The sequence below is a fragment of the Saimiri boliviensis genome, chromosome 1 (assembly GCF_048565385.1).
Source record: "Saimiri boliviensis isolate mSaiBol1 chromosome 1, mSaiBol1.pri, whole genome shotgun sequence".
Taxonomy (NCBI): Eukaryota; Metazoa; Chordata; class Mammalia; order Primates; family Cebidae; genus Saimiri; species Saimiri boliviensis.
Window position 1 is genome coordinate 265509184 of NC_133449.1, and position 23568 is coordinate 265532751.

Here is a 23568-nt window from a genome sequence, read left to right on the forward strand (position 1 = left end):
TTAAAGCACTTAGATTACTGATGGGGAGTAGGGTTTGGAGGAAGAGTCAGCTTTTGAGAAAGTGTTACAGAATATAGTAACCATGTATACCATCAATTAATAGCTAAGTTATACCCACAACTTAGCGATAAATTCCATAAGCCCTGGTGACCTAACATGATAAGCCTATAGAGATAGAATAAACCTATACAGTTGTAAATACTCACAAATTGAATTCAGTTCTCCAACAAAGGCTTGTTTAAACCCAAGAAAAGTTTCTAAGCTTATGCATGCTTCATAAGCATGATTATATATGTTACCTTCAATCTTCCCCCCATCCTTCCAGAGGTCTTAAGCATTCTGCTAAAATCACCCGTACTGACAGGAGCCTCTAGGCAGACCTGGCAAACAGATTTCATCTGACACATCAAGTCTGATCAACTGGCAATAGCTGCCTAGAACATTATGTTGAAAATAACTCTGAGCCTTGAGAAAGCATCATAGTTCAGCAAGAAAGACTGATTACAAATGTCTGCAGTAAGAGCTGGAGGGCAGCGTAAGTGACAAATATTTACTATTTCTGTTCTAGTATGCAGTAAGTACCACCAAGTTAAAATCAGGGTAGACAAGTGATGTGTCCTACCTTGAGATCACATACTGGTTGTTGTTGTGACCACTTGTTGCTGACAATGATAAACTTTCTAGTCTGTTATTTCACCAGCAACTGCTCTTTTCTGAATCCCTAATTATGTTTAAATACACAAATACCTAAGACAAATGTTTTGCCTAAGTCACCTACTTGGCTCAGACGTAAGGATGCTAACCTCTGGCCCAGGCACTGTATGCTTGTGCCAGTGTCTTCACGTGTGGGTAATAATGTCTATACTTCAGCTAATCTTATCCTTAAATGCTGCCCTAAGTATTCCTATTCAAGTATCTAGTTTGGTTTCTGGTTCTGGACTCTTCTATCCAATCTATGGACAAAATGGCAGGAAAAGGTCATTTTGCTGCTGCTGCTTTATAGTTACAGGGTTGGCATAGCAAAAAGGTTCATATAAAGGACAAATGTAAATGAATATATTTAAATATCTGAGATTTTCTTCATAATTAGGTATACATTTGGTTATGAGGTATGTGAGGAGAGACAGGACTATTCCTCTTTTGTGACTTCAGTATTCTCTAGTATATTCCTTTAATGACAGCTTGTTTCATATACTAATATAAGTAGGGTGTGTGTGTGTATTTGTGACGGAGAAACAGGTCATTTTTATATAGAATTCCTTGAATGTTTTTTTCACAAGAACTGAAATGCCTAAATTACAAGGGATGACAACTAATAAGCAAACTTCTTCAGAAAGCACTATTTTCTTAGGGTAGCAGAAAAGGGTTTTGTTATGTTGCTCAGGCTGGTCTCAAACTCCTGGGCTCAAACAATCCTCCCACCTCGGCCTCCCAAAGTGTTGGGATTACAGGCATGAGCTACGACACCAGAAATTAGTATTTACAACTTCAAATATGACCTACTTTTGTCTTTGTACATTTTAATTAATTTCATAACAAATCCATTTCAAGCATTCAATCCTATGAGTAGAAAATGCTTGATAAATCTTATAGTGGTTTGTCATTACATAGAATATGCTGTATTGGTGTTAACTATCCATAGATCTTGTAATTCTTTATTTCACATTCATCAAATTTTAGACAATTTGGATAAAAATGGGGTAACAAATTTAAAAAAATGTCCATAACACATTGTGTTATAACGAGGTTATTAGAATACCAACTCATTGTGGCTAGCTTATTCTTTCTCCATTTCTCTCATTACCTTGGAGTAAGCATGGGAGGGGAAAGGACTCAAAAGAGAGGCATGTAAAATATGACTTGGGTGTTCTCTATCCTCTTTCCAAATTTCACCTATGTATCTCTTGAGCTTCTTACATCGTCCCTCTCTGTCTTCCCCAGGCACCCGGTAACCTTATACTTGTGCAATGGCCATCCAAATCTGTGTAGCCCAACTTTCAAAATTATCCTTCAACATTTTCCTCTAACTTCCAACAAAACTATTTCCTTGGTTTTATATTTGAGAAATCAATCTGATTAAACCGCTAAGTTTCAAAAAGTCTCTCTCTTTCAAAGTAGAATAATGCATGCAACTTACATTCTCATGATAGTTTCAATTTTGTATTGTGCTTTATTTTCACTACACTATTTTTGTTGTGGTGTAACAATTTTTTTTTTTTTTTGAGGGAGTCTTACTCTGTCACCCAGACTAGAGTGCAGTGGCGTGATCTTGGCTCACTGTAACCTCTGCCTCCTAGGTTCAAGCGATTCTCCTGCCTCAGCCTCTCAAGTAGCTAGGACTACAGGTACATGCCACCACAGCTGGCTAATTTTTTGTATTTTTTAGTAGAGACGGGGTTTCACCATGTTAGCTAGGATGGTCTCGATTTCCTGATCTCAAGTGATCTACCCGCCTCAGTCTCCCAAAGTGCTGAGATTACAGGCATGAGCCACCATGCCTGGCTGATAATTTGGTTGTTTATGTGAACAACCACTTGGACTTCTTTCACCACTCAAATCAGTGGCTCCAGCGTTCACTTTTCTATAGTTACTTGTATAGAAATAAGCGAACAAAAACAGGAAGCTACTCTGACAGCTCTTTAAAAATCTAGAGAAACATTCCTTTTTCTTAGCAGTGGTTGAAGCTCAGGTTCCTTAAAGTATTACCTTTCAACATAGTTGGGCATAGATATAACAGGATCCTTGGCTTTATGACGTAGCGACGTACCTCTATAAAATGAAATAATAGCTTTCATGATAAGAGAGCAACGAAAAGAATGGTGGCTGCACTGGTGACAAACATGAGGCATGTATGGCTATACTCTCCACTATTTTACACTTGGTAGACATTTCTGATTATGTTACCCTTTCCACTGAACTGTGAGAAAGCTTCAGAAATCTTTTCAACTTAGTAATGCAGGTAGCCACTATCAGTCAACTGGATTTGAAATGTTATTTGAAATCAAACTGCAATTTAGGGACTCCTCCTTCTCAGCTATTCTAGACATGGCTGATATATTTATTAGAGGGAAAGAGGCAGAGTGATAAGGCATGTATATTATGTTTCTTTTCTCACCTTCCAGAGCTAACCATGTCCCCATATGACCAAAATGTTTGATTGTAATAAAAAAAATTAACTTTAGCCATTTTAATATACTGTGTGTCAATACATTTCATAATACAAATTATAACAATTATACATAATTAAATGTTGATTAAGTTTGCTATATATTTTATTTCGATTTTAAAACTTTGTTCAGATTTGTTCAGTATTCATAGTCTACTGCTCATAGCTCAAGAGCTCACAATTTTAAAAAAATCAGTAAATTAACATTAAAAACTTTGGAGGAGGTGAAGGGCTTCCATCAGCAATATACATTTTAAAATGGCAGCATGCATCTGTCCTTCCTGCCCTTGCTTGTCACACCTCAATCTATGGACACTAGGTGGAAAAGGTAGAACATTGGTGGTCTTCCCACTTCTTTTGGTCATTATGACTAAGTCAGTTGGCACACAAGTGAAGATCTCCCATAGTCTGTTTCCACTGAATGCCGTTTAAGTCAAACAAGGTTGCTGACCCCTCTTGGCTAGGCTCAATTCTCTTGCTCCAGAAGAAGGAAGATAGGGATAAAAGAGAAGAACTTTTTCAGTGGACCAGTAGGAAGACAGGCGAGGTATAGCAAGTCTAGTGCAAAGACAGGTGATCACAGTGTTGTAGAGAGGTAGCTGTGTAGTGAAGAAGCCAGCTCTGGAAAACAGTGAAACAAGGGAGGAATTCCAGGACACAGCTGGGCAAAAAGGAGAAGCCAGGTCCAAACCACAGAGATAATCTGCAATGTGGCTAATCCATTCATAATTTAGTGATAGTATGGTTTTAAATATTTCTTCATCTGGCTATCTCCTACGTGTCCTTCAAGACTCAACTCAAGTGTCACCTCTTCCAGTAAGCATTCCCTGAGCCCCCACTCTGATTTTGATGCCAATCCAATGTGTTCCCATAGCACCCTGGATTTACTGTTATCACTGTACTTTTATCAGCGTACTGCAACTACTTATTTACATATTTCCCCCATTAGACTGAAGGCTCTTTGAAGACAGGGGCCATATCTTATTTGTATTTTTACTCTCAGTGTCTAGCATATAATAGAAGCTCAATAAATGTTTGCCGAATGCATATAGACACATACCTACCTGTGTTTTTAAACTAATTGTAGCTCATTTAATATTTTTTTCTTGGTGCCAACTGATCTCATCTTTCACTCATTTTTAAAGCATAGAGAAAAAAACTTACTATACTGTAGTATTAAGAATTAAGGTGACTGTGCTCTTGCTAAACCCCCAAATTATAAATAAGACAAACACATCAATCTGCTTTTAAATTCTAAAATAATAAGAGAGTTCTGTGATACTTACATTCAAAAGCTTCATCACTATCATTATCTTCATCTGAACTGATTTCAGCATATTTTGGCTTTTCATTAACTGTGCTACGCTTGCGTTTGTTCATTTTCACACGTTCACAAAGTGGCATGGTAGACTCAATTTCTGCCAGGAGTTCAGGGGGTAATTCTTTTAACACTGATTGATCTATACTACCTATTAATGAAAGGTAAACAAAAAAAAAAAATGTAAATCTGAAGATAGAAAAAATTTTAACTAAATTAGCAGAATAAAAATAAAATACTAGTATTTGTTTTCTAAGTCACCTGTTTATTTTAATAAAACACAACTATAATACTCCTAACACTAAAGTGACAATATTATTTAATATACATGTGTGTACATATATATAAAATTATGTAACAACTTTAAAAACATGACACTTACCATCATAAAAATGAAGGGTAATTATATCATCAATTTTTGATATAATGCCTTCAATTTGTCTAAAAACTTTCTGAAACTAGAGATTCACTGACATTAACAAATAGATTTGTTGTAAGAGGTACATTTCACATTTTGGTTGTACATCGACTTTGTTTTGTGTAGGTTTGCAGTAGTCTCAATCTAATGTTACAATGCGAAGTGTTGGAAGACACTTACCACTCCTCCTCCTTCTCTATGATCTTGGCAGTTGTGTATGGTGGCTGGGACAAGAGCTTTACATATGTTTTTACCTATCACTGTCTATTTAAGGGCATGGTAATGCCTTTAGCATTATGGAGAACTTCTTCAAACAGACAAATCAATATATACATTTTAACTGAAGACAAGAGAAACATGTAACATAGGATAAACAGACAATAAATATTTTAAAATATAAATGTAACTGAAAAGTACATTTCAAGTACTTTTACAAAATTCAAGTTCGTATCTTCCCATGAAAGAGTCAGGACAATAAAAAATATTACAATAAGAGCCATTATACTACTTAATCTACACACACACACACACAGTTCTTATGAAGAAGTACACTGTGACTATCTTCTTGACAGTTTAAAAAATAAAGCAGAAGTAGCACAAGCTACTTCTTATAATTTTTCCTTAATGACTACTGAAGATGGCAATTTTAGCTTCCTTTACTTACTTTGAGCGTAAGTATAAAAAGAAAAATCTTACCTGTTAAATTTTATGAATTGGGAGCAAAGAGTACCTTTGTGGTTTATGGCAGGAAATATTAGTAACTTAAAATCAACATTAACACTATCTTTTATAACATGCAAATAATAGTGTTTATGTAAAGAATAAAAATTAATCATGACAGAAAAATAGCTATCAAGAATAATAAGAAAATAAAATCAAATAATTCAAGATAGAGATATAAGATATTAATCTTAATGAAAGAATAACCCTTTTTTTATTCTTCTGAAACTTTTATTCAGTATCACAAAGGAGTTATTTCAGTAACTTTCAGGCTTCTGTTCTTCTAAGGACATGCATAGCAACAATTTTACCCAACAAACATGCAATACTCATGACTGGCAATATCCCAAAGACTTCATTGCTAAGAATTCTAACTAATGTTGAGTTTAACTTCTGTGTCATTCTGAAATCAAGTAATGTTTCTCAGTATTGGCTTTCTTAATTAACTAGTTAAATTTTTCAAGTAATGTTTCTCTGTATTGGCTTTCTTAATTAACTAGTTAAATTTTATCAGTGAAGGCAATTTTTTTTTTTTAGAATATTGGTAGAAGTAAAAGAAGTCAACTTCAGCTTTGCAGTGTGTTATCTTCAGCCCCAAACTGAACACATTCTGTACCTCGAAGTCTTTAAATACCTCTACATTACTATGTATCTTTTTGATGGAAGATCATGTTTTAGAGTATACATCTTCCCTTTTCCATATGATCTACGTAACATTGAGAACCTATATACAGACGGTCAATCGATGCTTCTTGATTGCCTAACTCTGTGGTTCACAATTTCTTATGTTCACTTGCAGATATACTTCCTGGATAGTTCCTGAATTGCTGTATTTGATAGACAAGTGAGCACATTTCCAAAATTTTTAAGAACAGAAAAAATTTTTGCAGCATTTGAAACATTGCAATCTTTATGGGTTTATAAATACAGAGAGCCCAAAGAACTTGGCCTTTCATCCATCACAGGATTTTTTTTTAAAGCAAATGTACCTAAGTGACTGTTCTGCTTAGATTAAATTCACATCACAGACATACTGACTTGATACTAAAATCCCAGAATTAATATTTTCCTGCAGATAAACACATGAAAATCCAAGGTTAAAACATGTATTAGTTCTTATACTCTCCCTACAATGGGTTATTATGACCCCAGAGCAAAGACTACCCCTTTTTCTTTTTAAACAAATTCCTCACAATAGCCAAACACAGAGGACCTGTGCCTTATATCCAGTAAAGCAGGTATCAACATTTATTAACGGTAGTTTACTCTTTCTTATTCCCTACATTAACAAGAATACTATCAATTAAGATCTCAGCTATTCTATAGATCATTTTAACCTCTGTAAAACTTTGAAAGTTTAAACAATATAATTCAAAAGCCAAATATTTTATTTCTGAAGATGACCCAACTTAAAAAAAAATCCAGGAATCAATGTCTTGACATGTATCATCCTCCAAAAGTGGACAGTTTCATTTTGAACAGAACTGTCTCTATTCCACAGGTTTCATACATTTTCTGAATTAATCACATCCTTTCTTCCATTTCACAAAACACTTTATAAATGGACTCTGCCAGGTACCTTGATTACAAAGACAAGAAATAAAATGCTTGACTTTCCTAATATTCAGGCCTGGGATCTTTAATATGACATCAAGGATCTGGATAACCCAGCCACCTGGAGGCTCAGATGGGAGGACTGCTTAAGCTCAGGAGTTTGAGGTTGCAGTGAGCTATATTAGCACCACTGTACTCCAGCCTGGACAAGAGAATGAGACCCTGTCTTTAAAAAAAAAGCAACAGGATCCTGATCTGGATAACTAACTCCGTTTAACAGAAATGAATAAATACAAAGTACTTTAAAAATTATCTGTATAACATACTTGGTTATGTTATTTGCCCTGAATTAGTTAATAATCCATTAAACACAAACATAATCTCTTGCTATCTCTTAACATATGATGCATTTTAGGGATTGATCATTTTAGAGATTATTGTTGCTTGCCAAATTATTTGTTTCTAAAAACTTCAGATTACTAGTGCTTTATGATCATCTTTTGCCTAATTTCTTGTCCTAACTACTTTATATTCTTTAAATCAGACATCAGAATTTCCATAAAACTTAACATTATTGGCTTGATAAATACTGTCATTTAGTCAGAATTTTGTGAGATATCAAAATTTCAGCTTCTGTTCATATATTCCATTAAACATAGTACACACTATACTCTGGCTTTAATATGTCTAAGGAATACATTTACTACTAGATATGAGACATTTAAGCAATCTTTGATTTCTAGTATAAATCACTCAAATTAGCACTTGCCAGATTATTAAAACCAGAAATCATCAAAAGACTTAAAGTCCCAAAGAGTCATTGATTTGGTAACAATGTGTTTTGTTTTCTTTTTAAAACAGGAAAACAACTCTAAATAGAAATAAATCACCTAAACTAATAAAATGTTTGGGACTGAAGCTCTGGTCAATGGAAACAGGTCATGCTCAGAAACAAAACTAAAAACCTCACATAAACCTCCAAATTTGATAAATCCTAAAAACGAAAAAACAAAAACACTTGAGCAGGCATAATGTAACAGTTTGGTGACAATTCTTCCATTAACCTACTCATATAACACAGAAGCACCAAATGGATCTTTAACTTCAATCAGAGGTAAGCGGGGGCAAAAAGAAAAAAAATTTCAATATTGCATGTAAATGACAATTTACTACTCATTATAAAAATGACAACTGACAACTTATTACTCATTACAAAAATGTAGCATCAAATGATTCTTTCCTTGATATGTATACACAGCAAGAAAGATAAATTGTGGCAGTAACATCTTTAAATCGACACTGAATATAAAGTGCAGATACATAAAAACATGTTTTCAATCATTGCTTTCTTCATTAGACAAAATTGTATGACTATATATTCCTTTATATGAAAAAAACCAGACAGACTTTAGCTTTTACCATAACAATATTCATTTTGGTTTTTATAAATGCATAAAGTAGGAGGGAAACTGGCTTCTTTATTTTAAAAGTGAATGAACCAAGCTTTGAAAGGTTAAGGCTTATTCAAGTTTTTGATTTCAGTGCTCTTTTGTACTGTAATTTATAATAAGTTTAAAAGAGAATTTTCAAAAGTTGATACATTAGAAGCCAGAGAATGCTAACATTTGTATAGGCAAGACGGCGGGATTCATACTTAAAAACCCATTTTATTTGTGTTATAATACTAGTAGGTATTCTTAATTTCGCCATCAGGCCCTTGTAGGAAAGGGTTTCATTAATTTTTTTTAGAATGTAAGAGGGAATTCATCATGTCAAATAATGTTTCTTCATAAATAGGGGCAGGTTCTCTCAGAATTAATATTTGCTAGCTCTTCAGCTGTCAATCTTATACCTATTTCTACAGACAGAAGAACCCAATAGAAACTATGTTTTTGGGTTGGCTTAAAAGATGGAATGGAAAAGAGAGAGAACACCTCCAGCAAACTTTAATTTCTATTTAAAAAGTTCTACTTAATGCATTTCTTTTAAGCAATATTTGTATGAACACTCTATTAAGCATAATTTGGAACAGTAATTTCTACAAATGGAAATCCTGGGCACAAATTTTCAAAATACTGCTCTAAAATCATAATAAGGGCTAGGTACAGATTATGCCAACTTCTGTAATAAACTTTCTCCAAACATTTCCTAAACATATCACTGATATAAATGTCTTTATAGAAAAAGAAAATTTGACTTTAGAAAGATATTTTATTTAACTGTGCAAATGAAACAAAATAAATTTCCACTGTAGCATCATTAAATATTATTCAATATTATAATCTACTTTAAAGAAAACACAATGAAAATTACTCAATTTAGGAATTAATAAACTATGCTATAAATCCACTCTCAGAAACAATACAGTACTTTCAAACTTACAGAAGTTGAGGGTCCTAAACACAATCTAACTAGACTGGTTCAGTGCTAAGTAAAAGGCAACCACCTGATAGTGATCAGCATTTAGTAGTGTAACTATAACAGTAGATAACTGAAGTGAGATAACTGTCACTAGTAAGGTCTGCAATCATTAACTCATCAAGTGGGCAATATAGACTAATCACTATTGACTATTAAAGCTGCTAGATTCATTCCCAGTGAAGACTACTTTCAGAAACTGCTTTACTCTTCAGTTTAAAGGATGATGTGAAATAACAAATAATACGGGTATTTCTTGAAAACACTGAGTCTACGTAATGGAGAATAATACACTAGTTGGGAAGAAGTAGGATGAGAGAGCAGAAAAAATGGTTTCTTTAGACATAAAGTTATTTTGAGACACTCTGGAGTTTAAAAGAAAAAACCCAAAACAAAATAAAATACGTTTGTTTGTAATTACTGATACTAAGCTGTTAATAACACTGAAGGCTGAAGGCTGAAGGCCCACGTTAGTTGATGATTATGCCAATCTTTTTTTTTTTTGCTTGAGACGGAGTCTCGCTGTCACCCAGGCTGGAGTGCGGTGACGCAATCTTGGCTCCCTGTAACCTCCGCCTCCTGGGTTCAAGCAATTCTCCTGCTTCAGCCTCCCGAGTAGCTGGGACTATCAAACACCTACCACCACACCCAGCAAATTTTTGTATTTTCAGTAGGGGTGGGGTTTCACCATGTTGGCCAGGCTGCTCTCTAACTCCTGACCATGATCCACCCACCTCAGCCTCCCACAGTGCTATCTTAAAGGATCTCATAACTTTATTATTTTAATTTGGAGACACTGTACATTATGGTAATATTCTAATAAAAATTTTAACAATAAAATATTTTTTGGCATTTAATATACTGAAGTATATTTTAGAAGGTATTTGAAGAACTTAAAAAGAATTCTACAAAGGTTATGTTGCCTGACTGCCCTCTTCACCCCTCCCAGACAAGGAATAAACAAGGTGATGGAAAGATAGGGAAGCTGACAAAGCAGGATAAGAATGGGAATAATATTAATCCCATCTTGTAACCGCTGTAGATCAAAGTAAGTATGACAGGAAAATTAAACATATATTACTATAAGCAGGTCTTCTTTGCATCTTAACAAAAAACTAGGTAGTTGACAGGGTGAAGAAAGTTATTACAATGTTTAGGAAGCAGGAATTTGAAAAATAAGTAGCTCCTAAGCTAGGTTGTATTAATGGGAACATAGAAGATGACTATCTAATAATAATCTGCATACAAAAGCTTTTCCTGAAAATGGTGGCAACATCATATCCATCCAATAAGGCATTAAATATCATTTTATTATCTATGAAATATTTTGTTAAGTACTAGGGATATAGACATATTGCCATAGAAATAAAATAAAATGTAACAATGCCACTTAATATTTAACATGCTCGTACAAAAGACAAAAATAAGTAATCTAAATTAGGAGTAACAAATCTATACCTCTATCGCACATTCAAAATTTATCAGCTTAAAATATATCCTAAAGAATGAGTATTTTCTATATGAACATCAGAAAAGATATTTAAAAGATGGAAATCTATGGCTCTTCAATTTTGGCCCTAGGAACCAACCATAAAAGTATCCCAGCAATATTCAGACTACTTCCTTTGCTTAGAAAATCATCAACACATCAAAATGTGATTTTCTGCAAATCTCCAAAGAAAATTCCAATATGTACTACACAGGGTCAGTAATCTACAACTGTGCTTCGTATACAAGCAATTAAAAAAAATCCACAAGTACCCAACTCTGCTGTTGTAAACTGAGTAGCAAAAATCTAAAACGAAACTAAAATTAGAACATTACTTAAAAAAAAAAAAGATATGGGTCCTAAGACATAAATAAATTAAGCCAAAAGAGGGCTAAAACATGGCATCCTGAAATGAATCTAAGCATTGAAATAATGTTTTTTGATGAAAAGAACTGTTATAACTGCAGATACATTAATATAAGTGTATATATACATAAACATGCACATGTACACATACACACACATCATTCTAATAGGCAGACACCCAGATAGCTTATTTATATACTAACATGACCATATCAGGTATATACATTTGCATCAAAAGTATACTATCAGAAATGTATTTTAGTGCTAAAAACATATTCATAGGCAATTATTACATGTGAAAAAAACCAGGTGAAATAATATAGCAATTACTAACTAAAAGTATATTCACTTCTGGATGTTCTTTAAGCAGTTGTAAAAGACTATTTGTTAGAACAAGAGTTTAGAAAGCAAGGCTAGTGTAAGCTGAGAGGGGAGGGAGAGAAAGATGGTCCAGATCAAAGGAACAAGAGGGTACCACTTTCCATCTTTCACCTGACTCTTCTAAAATTGTATAGCTATATTCTTTAGTTTATAAACATAAGCTACTCCCAAACTTTCACTGAAAAATTTTAAAGAAAATCTTTACCTAAAAGAAAACAAATCTGGTGCTAACCCCCACATTCTACAACCTCTTTTATATTAATAAGTAATTCTATAAAGGCACAGTCAAGTTAAGTAAAAAAGGCTACTTATTAAGGCTGAAGTCTTAATTGATATTTTGTAAGGTTAATTGCCAAAATTTAAAAATTAAAAGCTTCACTAAAAGATCACAAATATTAGCAACTCAGAAGGCAATTTTTTCATTTTTGTAAGACAAAATGAAATAAACAGTGAAAAAACGAATGTTGACGAAGACCAAACATATTGTAACAACGGATTAGCCAAAAGTTATTCTTTGAATAGAGTTCTTTATAATACAAACATGTTTTCAAAGAGCTTTTCTTGGTAGACAAGCTACAACAGCATGTTATGAAAATAATAACCACATACTTTTTACATCTCCTGATACACTGCAGTGCTATACAATATAACTTTTTGTAATGATGCAAATGTTCGGTTTTGTCCAATATGGTAGCCAATAGCCACATGTGACTATTGATGAATGAACTTCCAAATTTTAATTAATTTAAATTTAAATAGCTAAAAAAGGCTACCATCTTTGTCAATGCAATTCTAGATTTCATATACTTGGTTATAATCAGTATAAATCTAAATTCTTAATAATTCTCTTTCACAGAAGGAAAACTTAAAATAAAAATAAACTCTTAGTTCTATTGCCTTCACTATACCTCCATATATGTAGATTGCATGAGTACTGTGGCTCACGCCTGTAATCCCAGCATTCTGGGAGGCTGAGACAAGAGAATTGCTTGAGGCCAGTAGTTTGAGACCAGCCTGGTCAACAAAGCAAGATCCCATCTCTATTAAAAAAAAAAAGTTATTTGAAATAGTAGTATAAAAAGGGATATAAAAGTATATCTTCTGCACAAAATGGCTATTATCTTTTGGCATTTAAGACATTCTTCTCCCTTTGGAAATAATCTTAAGTAACTAGAGAATTTAACCATGCAAAAATAATACCAGTTCCCTCGCCTCCCACAATTACAATTTAACTAAATTTAAAAAGTAAATACCATTCCTTATTACCTTTGCATAAACAAGGACAAAAATATGCTTTAAAAATATAAAACATATTTAATTAACCATCTCCCCAACAAAATGATAAACAACCTTTTATGTAACTTTCTAAACTATACAAACTACTCATCAATAATTAGCTCAGACACAAGTATGTAGGAAAATAGTATCGTAAGACACTTTTAAACAGAGACTTTTTAAAGACAGCTATTTTAATGCAGCATTCACTTGATTAACAAGCATATTTGAAAAATATAAGAAATAACTAAATAGCAAAATAACTTATCTCTGCGTAATCAAACAGCAGTAAAATTTGTAGCTACCCTGAGTAGTGGGTGAAAGGAAAAAAACTGTAGGGAAAAAAAAATTCACTGGAAACTTTTAAATCTATATTTCTAAATAAAATTTACTGTTGTTTGACATAAATGTTGTATTTTCATGTAATAGCTTTCTAATTTTTATAAATTTCTTAATACTTAGTAACCTTAACACTTACAATCGATTATATTATAAATGACATCAGTAGAAGTATTCTTACCTTTATTTGACTTTGATGGTTTATTCTTGATAGGTTTAAGGGAACTTCTTGATTTGTCCTCTCTATCTTTAATGAGTTTCTGAACATCATCCAAAGACAATTTTTGCAGAACAACTACAGGCTTAGCTCCTTTATTTAGATCTTCAACTAATCCCATTTTTTCTACTTTGTCTTTCTGCTCTCCTTTCATTTCCATTTTCTTTGTCTCCTGAGTAATATTGCCATCTTTATCCCTCTTGATTTTTGGAATGACAAAATTTTTCAACGCACCAGACCTGCCCCCCAACAAATAACTTGGAAATTCTGCCTTATTGTCAGGGTGTGCTTTATTAGTGTCTACTTTGCTCTTGTTACTCTCTGTCCTTTTGTCATCTTTACTATTTGGTGATTTAAAACCAGGTTTATCAGATCTTGATTTATTAGAATCTCCTTGTTTAACACGAGGACTGTCAGGTCTTGATTTTTGTTCCCCAGAAGATGGTCTTTCCCTTGAGTCCCCTGATTCATGCCTGTGTTTTCGTTCTAGTTTATCAGTTTTTGAACTATCAGATTTAATGCCATGTTCATTTCTACTAGAGGACCTCAATGTTTCTGGTCTTCGAACCCTAGACTGATCCCCTCGATGTCGCTCTGATTCACCCCTGTCATCTGATTTTTGTTTATTATCATGGTCACGTCTTAGTGACTCAGAAATAGATCGCCCATCAGGTCTCTGCTTTAAGGCTTCAGCTCGTTCTGATTTTAACCGAGGTGAATCAGATTTAATATCTTGTTTATGTTTAGACACTTCAGGTTTCTTCTCTGTAGATGGCTTTCCAAAATCCCTCCTATTGTCATGCCTGTGTTTTGGTGTTTCAGGTCGCCCTTCATTTTTTTGCTTTGGAGTTTCAGGCCGGCTCTCACCTTTTTGCTTTGGAGTTTCAGGCCTTCCATCACCCTTCTGTTTTGGGGTTTCAGGACGTCCATCACTCTTTTGTTTTGGAGTCTCAGGCCGGCTTTCACCCTTTTGCTTTGGGGTTTCAGGCCTTGATTTTGTTGTTTCTGATCTGCCATTATTTTGTTTGTTGTCATTTGGTTTTGTGTCAGACAGTCTATTTTCATTTTGTTTAGGCTCAACTGTGGTGCTCTCATTTTGTTTGCATTCAGTTGTTCTGCTCTCATTCTGTTTAAGTTCTTCTGTTTGGGTTTCAACTTTAGTTTCTAACTTATTTTCACTTGATTTTGTCTCCACTAATCGGTTTTCATTTGGTTTAGATTCTGACAATCTACTTTCACTTTGTTTCGTTTCACTCTTTGAAAGCTCAGGATCAGACTTTTTTTTAGGTGTCTCAGGATGGTTTTCTGGTGTAGGTTTAAGACTTCCAATAACATCTTCCTGAAGAACAGAAATAGGTGCATCATTACATTGTTTGATTTCTTCAGGCTTTTTTATGGAGTCTGAATCCTGAGTTACAGAAGCCTGAGAGTCCACTCTTCCTGCCTGATGAAGATCAATGCTAACCATTAATGCTGGCCTTGACCCATTTCCCGTAGAACCCGTCTCCTGAGAAGCTGGTCTATTACCTCCTGTAGCACCCCCAGCCTCCTGTGGGTAAGAATCTTGTTTTCTTTTTTTCAAAGGCTTATCTGAAATTTAAAGATAAATATTCAATATCAGTAATAGACATGTATTCTTATCTTATTAAAAACCCTATGGACGTTGTCTATTTTTTTAAGGTTAAGTTTTTAAAATGGAGTAAATGCAAATACAAATATGCATATATAAAATAGTAAGCATGAATGACCTAATACTTTGAAAACCAAGGTTTGAGGAAATATGCTTGAGAGATCTCAGTAAATACAGTAAAAATAATTTAACAGCATACTCTTTGTATAAATAAGTGTAAGAATACAAAATGAATAGAATTTATAATGTACCAAATACAAACATATATTTATGTTCATAGATGTTAAGAATAAATCAGATTCTTTACGTAAGAATAAAGCAACAAGTTCTAAATCACATAGTCTCGCTCTGGTTAATTTTAACTGTTAGCCAAAAACTACAAAGAGCTCCAAATCTGCCAACACGCCAAACAGGGAATATAAGCTTTTACTGTATCTAAGATAAGTATGAAAAAAAAATGAAACCTGAAAGAAAATAGATACCATGCCGTTAGAAAAAAAATGAGTTAAAAAAAGAATTTAATAATTTGTCATTTAACTTTAATCAATAATTCAAAGTCTTTAAAGTGTTAAAAGTGTGAAAGGAGTTTAAAAACTAACCACAATGTTAGATAGAAGTAAATTTTAAATAAGGAAGCAATAGATGTCATAAGCATAGAAAATTTAGAATCAGGAAGCAATAGGTATAAATTAGAATCCTGTCTTAAGCAACTGCCACTGAAGAAAACTGTTTCTATTCTTCAACATAAAGTTATAAAGGTCTAGGGGTCTATTCTGGCCTCAGAAAGAAATAATTTACAGTATTATAAAATGTAAAGACAAACACACAAACACAAATCACCACTGCAATAAAATGTCAAGGTATTTTTAACACCTATATATTTCTGTGCATGATTCCATCTCTGACCTAAGAGGGTGCTAGGTCATTTTTTTATAAATGAAATCTCCAGTTAGGTCTTGAGAATGGCTATATTATAGTACCTTGGGGACTCGCTTGCTTTTGTTTGGCTATGTTTTAAAAGTCACTCTTAGTTATTTTAACAAGACACTCTCTAGATTCTCTTGTAGTATTTGCTAATGTGATGTATCACATAAGGAAAACGGTATCACAAGGTTAAAAGTCAAACTGGCAATTGAAAAACAGCTCCTTATTGTTAAAGAACCAAGTTGTGAATATTTTTTTTCCTAATGACAATGTCTCTTTTATATAGCAAAGTTCCACTGTTTTCTATTTAAAGTGGGAATTAGCAGTTCTTGCCAGTTTCAAATCTAATCAAATGTAATTGTAATTTACTTAAGATATTTGTTAGTTACATTATGTAAAACTAAGTCCTTCTGCTCCTTCAGTTAATTCAGTCAAATCTATCACTACACATGCTCCATTTGCAAAACACCACCATAATAATTCTAAAGTATAATATATTATCATTAGATTGTTTCCCCTAGTTAAAACTAACATGGTAAAAATTTATATGAAGCTTTCTACATCAATACCTTAAAAAAAAGCACTCAGAATACTAAATTTATGTTTAAAGAATCCTCTTTTAGAATGTTCTGCCATACAAAATTCTCTTTACATTTTGTCACAGGGCATGCCAATTGGTATCACACGAATAAGATGCTTTATCAATTTATACTTATCCCTTAAACTTTTATGATGAGAATCTAGAAATTCAAACAGTATAACCTAAGATTTCTATATTTTCAATGAAATATAATTTGTAAAAGTAATTAAAATGGTAGCCTAATCATACTTAAGAAGTACAATGGTCTCAGGCATCTGAAGATTTAAGATATCTATGGCTTACTCTTTTATTAATATGAGCAATTGGTCTTCAGAAAAACATTAATATAGCGAAGAGGGTTGTTTTTTAAAGGATTATAAAATACTCAAGAGATTTTACATCATTAACCTCAATCCAATTTACCTTGTCATTAAAACAAAAATTTAGCAAATAAAGTCATTTAATTTCAAAGAAATGATATATTTTATATAAACTATGAATCCTATGATTATTTATAATAAAAAATGTATGAAAGCATTTGCACATAAATAATTAAGATTGGGAAACATTTTACCATTTTTTTTCACTATAAATAAAATACTATTAAATACCAAATTTTAATTGTTCAACTACTGAAAAGTACTATACTCGTGTAAAACCTGGAAAATTTTCATTACTGTGGCAGAGATTCTTAGATATGTTAAGAGCATGCATGTTTTGATTCACTTGGTCTGATTCAATTCCACCATGAACTTACTCCTTGTAAAGCGGCTCTGAATCTGTACAGGTCACTTTTGTCCACCCACTTTTGTTATGAATCTTCATTACAGCATAACCACCTAATAATCATGGAAAGCCATCTCTATGAAGAATCATTTTGATATTTAGGACAGTGATTACCTTTAAACCCTCTTCAGCACTGGGAATCATAAGATTAGCTATCAGAATACATATATTCCTAAAGAAAATGCATACAAAAGGATTATCGTAATCTCAAAACCAACACTTGTCATCCAGATGCTGATATTCTCAAAATAAGATCCAGCCCTTACAGAAATTCTGAACTCAATTATGCTTACAAGAAAATAAACTATACCACTTACTTAAATCTACATGTGATAAATGAAAACACTTAAAGCAGAAAGCACAATAATTGTGTATACATAGTAGCCAATTAGGTACAATGAAAACATACCACTCCTCAACCGCAATACAGGCTGAGTGGCTAATTGTCCTATTCCTTGAACCAAATCCCAGTCTCTTATTCCAAATGAGAGTACGTAATCGTTGACTTTTAATAAGGGATATAGTGCAAGAATTCTGTAACATTATAAAAACATTAGTGAAGCTGAGCCATTCCTTATACTTGCTAACATGGAAAGTGGACCTTGGGAAAAGATGAAATAGGCAAAGATGAACAAAGGAACCCCCTCTTTGACAAAAGAAAGCAGAAATTTTCAGCACATAGAAAGGTATTAATATATAATGATAGGTCATCCCAGAAGCAAAGTTGGATAGCCTTTTAAAATTAATTTATGTAATTAGAGATGCTAAAAGTATGCACAAAAGGATTGAGAAAAAGATCCTTTGGGAATCTTATAAAATATTAGGTTACAAAGTTGCCTTATCACTGTATACATAGCACTGCTCAAAGAAGAGAGAACAGGACAAAGGGACGTAAATACCTAGCAGCTAGAAAAATGTGCTTCTTGTGCGCAAGAAGGGTACAGTAGGGTTTACCACAGCCTAGATAACACGTTTTTTAAGGCAGTTCTGTCTCTTTACTTGAATTCACAAATATTCTACATTTGTTGAACTTTCTAATCTTATTTATCAGGTACAATGTTTTTGATTCCTAGTTACTGAGTGGAATATTTTTCTCACAGTAAACGAATATACTGGCAAACAAACTCATACCCTAAAGTAAAACTAGTAGGCCAGACAAACAATCCTACTTACTCCATATCACCAGTAATATAACAGTTGTAAAAAATAGTTCTCAGTGCCAAATGTTAGAATACATTAAATGCCAATTTTAACATTTAATCTTTAATAAGTAAAAGTAATGGTAACTAGGGACAAATTAATTTCAAGAAAGTATTTAATCTCTTAAGGGCTAATTATAAAATCACTTCAGAAGAATTTTGCTTTTATTTATGATATCACCTATACCCTTAGACCAATATACACACCTTTAATCATCTAAAAATCTCAGGGTAACTTCTTATATAACAAATACCACCCCATCACACAATGCAGAGACTGAATGCAATATGCCAAGGTTCAAATCAAAAGGATTAGGTGGCATTTAAGTTCCAAAACTTTTCAAATACAGTCATATATTGCTTAACAATAGGATACATTCTGAGAGATGTGGTGTTAGGACATTTCTTTGTTATGTGAACATCATATAGTGTATTCACATAAACCAAGATGATACAGCCTACTATGTGCCCAGGCTATATGGTATAGCTTATTGCTCCCAGGCTACAAACCTGTACAGGATGTTACTGTACTGAATACTATAGGCAACTGTAATACAATGGTAAGCATTTGTGTGTCTTAAACATATCTAAACATAGAAAAGGTAAATACACAGTATTTTAGTCTTATGGGACCACCACTGTATATGAAGTCTGGTGTGAACTAAAACATCATTATGTGGTACATGACTATAAATCCATGAAAGAAGAAGAAAGTAGCTTTCAAAAAACAAATTAGAAATGACAGCACTAATATGAAATCAGCAAAACCTACTTTAATCCTTATATCATCATATACCTGTATTTTCACCAAAATTAAATGTCAGCTCTGCTCATTCAACTTTTCCATTATGTGTAGCTATGCCATCACAGATTATACAGAAAACTATTTAGATAATTGAAAGTGAAACACACAAGTTTCTATAAGAACAGTATGTTCTATCTGTGGACTTTGTTCTATTTTTCCAAAGGAAAGTTAGTAGTATAAAATAAGTTTGCTAATACACAATTAGACTGCTATATGACCCTTATTTTAATTCCAATTTTAAAAGTAGAAACTTTGGATTCAACAAATATAACACATTCTTAAAAAAGGCCATCATTTCCTCCTCTGTTTTTGTTCCTATCAACAACAACTAAAATTCACTTAAGTATACTTTTTTAAAGAACACATTTTTCCATAATACAGATTTAACACTATGCAAAAATTCAGTTACAGGGCAACTAATATTTCTTGGTCAGGGAATTGTAATACTGTATGTTTCTTGCAAAACTGCCTATCTTAAGATTCAGGAATTTTGAACAGGTTAATAAGAAAAGCTAAGTAATATTACTTTTTTCATTTGACATGCATATACTTTTATAATAGGTTAGAGGAAGATACATAATTTAGTACCTACGTATTTATTTCCTGAACCTCATACTGCAAACTAAAGAGAAAAGGTACAAGCAACATTTCATCCTTAACATCAAAACTTTACTAGTTAAAAAAAATCAATATTCCATAAGTCCTAGCCAGAGCAATCAGGCAAGACAAAGGAGTAAAAGGCATCCAGACAAGAGGAAGTCAAATTATCTCTGTTCACTGATGACATGATCCCATACTTAGAAAATCCTAAAGATTTCTCCAAAAGACTTGTAGACCTGATAACTTCAATAAAGTTTTAGGATACAGAATAAATGTATAAAAAATCAGTAGCATTTTTATACACCAATAACATTTGAGTGGCGAACCAAATCAATAACTCAATCTCATTTACAACAGCCACACACACAAAATATTTAGAAATACATTTAACCAAGGAGGTGCAAGATCTTCACAAGGACAACTACAAAACACTGATAAAATAAATCACAGATAACATAAACAAATCAAAAAACATTCCATATTCATGGATAGAAAGAATCAATATTGTTAAAATGACAATACTGCCCAAAGTAATTTACAGATTCAACACTATTACTATCAAACTATCAAAGTTATTTTTCAAAGAATTAGAAAAACTATCCTAAAATTTATATAAAACCAAAAAAGAACCTGAATAGTCAAAGGAATCCTAAGCAAAAAGAACAAATCTGGTGGTATCACATTAGGAAACTTCAAACTACACTACAAGACTACAATAAGCAAAGCAGCATGGTACTTACATAAAAAGAGGACACAGATCAATTGAACAGAATGGAGAACCCAGAAATAAAGCCACATACCTAAAAACAACTTACCTTCAACAAAGTTGACAAAAATAGAGAAAGGACACTCTATTCAAGAAACGGTACTGGGAAAACTGGCTAACCACATGCAGAAGAATAAAATGGGACTCCTGTCTCTCACCTATACAAAAATTAACTCAAGATAAATTAAAGATGTAGGTGTTAAGACCTCACACTATAAAAATCCTCAAGATAAATTAAAGATGTAGGTGTTAAGACCTCACACTATAAAAATCCTAGAAGAAAGTCTGCAAAAAAATTCTTCTGGGACATTGTCCTAATTAAAGAATTTATGACTAAGATTTTAAAAGCAAATACAATAAAAGCAAAAATTGACAAATGGGACTTAATTCAACTAAAGTGCTCTGTACAGCAAAAGAAACCATGACAGGGTGAACAGACAACCTACAGAATGGGAGAAAAAATTTACAAACTACGCATCCAACAAAGGTCTAATACCAAGAATCTATAAGGAACTCAAACAAATCAACAAGAAAAAAGAACAACAAAAAATAACCCATTAAAAAGTGGACAAAAAACATGAACAGACACTTCTCAAAAGAAGATGTACATGCAGCCAACAAACATTTTAAAAAATGCTTATCATCATTAATCATCAGAGAAATGCAAAGTAAACCACAATGAGATACAATCTTACACCAGTCAGAATGGCTATTATTAAAAAGTAAAAAAATAACAGAGATTGCACCCCAGTCAGAATGGTTATTATTAAAAAGTCAAAAAACAACAGAGACTGCAGAGAAAAGGAACACTTATACACTGTTGGTGGGAATGTAAATTAGTTCAACCCTCATGAAAAACAGTATGTAGATTTCTCAAACAACTAAAAACAGAACTACCATTTGACCTAGTAATCCCACTGCTGGGTTTCTATTCATAGGGAAAAAAATCATTTTATCAAAAAGACACCTGCTCTCATGTGTTTATCATGGCACTATTCACAACAGCAAAGTCATGGAATCAACCTAAGCGTCCATCAGGAGTGGACTGGATAAACAAAATGTAGTACATATATCAAATGTGTTACATACACACAATCATAAAGAAGAATGAAACCATGTCCTCTGCAGCAACATGGATACAGTTTGAGGCCATTGTCCTAAGTGAAATAACGCAGAAACAGAAAATCAAACGCTGCAGATTCTCACTTATAAGTGGTAATTAAACAATGGGTACACATGGATATAAAGTTGGAAGTAACAGACACAGGGGATTCCAAAATGGGGGAAAGAGGGAGGGAGCCAAAGGCTGAAAAACTATCTAATGGGTACTATGATCACTATTTGGGTGATGGGTTCACTAGAAGCCCAAACCCCACCGTCACACAACATACCCACATAACAAACCTGCACGTTTACTCTTTCAATCTATATTTTAGAACAACAACAACAACAAAGACAATGAAAAAAAAAATCCCAGCTCCCTTGCCAATAAAATGAAGACTTCTAGTAATCTCTTTATTTGCACCTATTTCTGATTTACACATATTGCAAACATTATAGTACAACAATTACTAAATGCAGTCCATTTTCTTCAATAACATTAAAATGAGCCATCATTACAGGCAGGTGATATAATACTAATCTTCAGCATATTTCTTAGCATAGACACACAATTATCTAGTCATGATCCTGTCAAACGCTGAAGAGATCATATTTAAAAATCAGCTCTACCCAGTATCAAAAAATTTTGTTTTATCATTACCAAGAAATAAAATATAAAAACTGAAAATCAACCTAGAATATTTTAATCATAAAATTGAATCTAAGGCATGCTTTGGTTTGATCAAATGTGTATATGTATTTGTATAGCAATCAAATTCATTAATTATATTGCTAATTTGAATCACTAATTTATCAGTCTCTTAAAAGATTCAAGAGATTTTATATATAGTGTAAACCAAATTATTAAGAACTTACTAAGGATTTATTTATATTTGATTATGAAGCAAAAGAAAGCTCATAAACTCAGAGACCAGGTATGTCTTGAAACTCCATCCTAACAAACCAGTCAGATAAAAGGGAACACTTCACTGTAATTACCACCAAAAGATACTTAATTTCTAAGGTTTGCTATTTAATATTAACTCTTTCCATGATTTGTTTACTAAAAAAAAAATTGACACTATTAAGGCAGTAGGATCATAAGCCAAGTGAAATATCTAACTGCCTAACAAGCATACAAACACGCTTTTCTTAAATGTACCTGTTCAAAATAATTCTATAGTGGTTAACCTTGTTTCAGCAGAAAAAATTTGAAGGTGCACAATAATATTAACGTAACTTGTGAAATATACATGTGATATAGAAATTCTAATGTTCATTTTAGCAGAAAAGCACAAATAAGTAAAATCATATAGGATATAATCAGTAATAGACCTGCAGTAGAGAATTAAAAAATCTCATACAGTTTCAGACAAAAATGAAATTGTTACGAATTTAACTTCTGCAGTATGAGTACTAGTAATAAAAAATATACTTGAATAGACATAAATTATACAAAATATGAGAAAAAAAGTAATGTGAGAAAGTTTTTTACACCGTCATTACATATTTGCCC

General features: G+C 32.9%; 1 protein-coding gene across 5 annotated transcripts in view; it reads right to left on the reverse strand.

Annotated features, from left to right (window-relative positions):
- NIPBL (NIPBL cohesin loading factor) overlaps positions 1–23568 on the reverse strand; it is a 198172-nt gene that overhangs the window by 69318 nt on the left and 105286 nt on the right. For 4 of the 5 annotated variants that reach the window (XM_039464756.2, XM_039464792.2, XM_074386606.1 and 1 more), the window contains 2 exons: positions 13626–15251; positions 4453–4635 (listed from right to left, as the gene is read on the reverse strand). In XM_039464756.2, coding sequence (XP_039320690.1) covers positions 4453–4635; positions 13626–15251 — 1809 coding nt within the window. The remainder of the gene's footprint in view (positions 1–4452; positions 4636–13625; positions 15252–23568) is intronic. The other variant, XM_074386607.1, reaches the window with a different exon arrangement.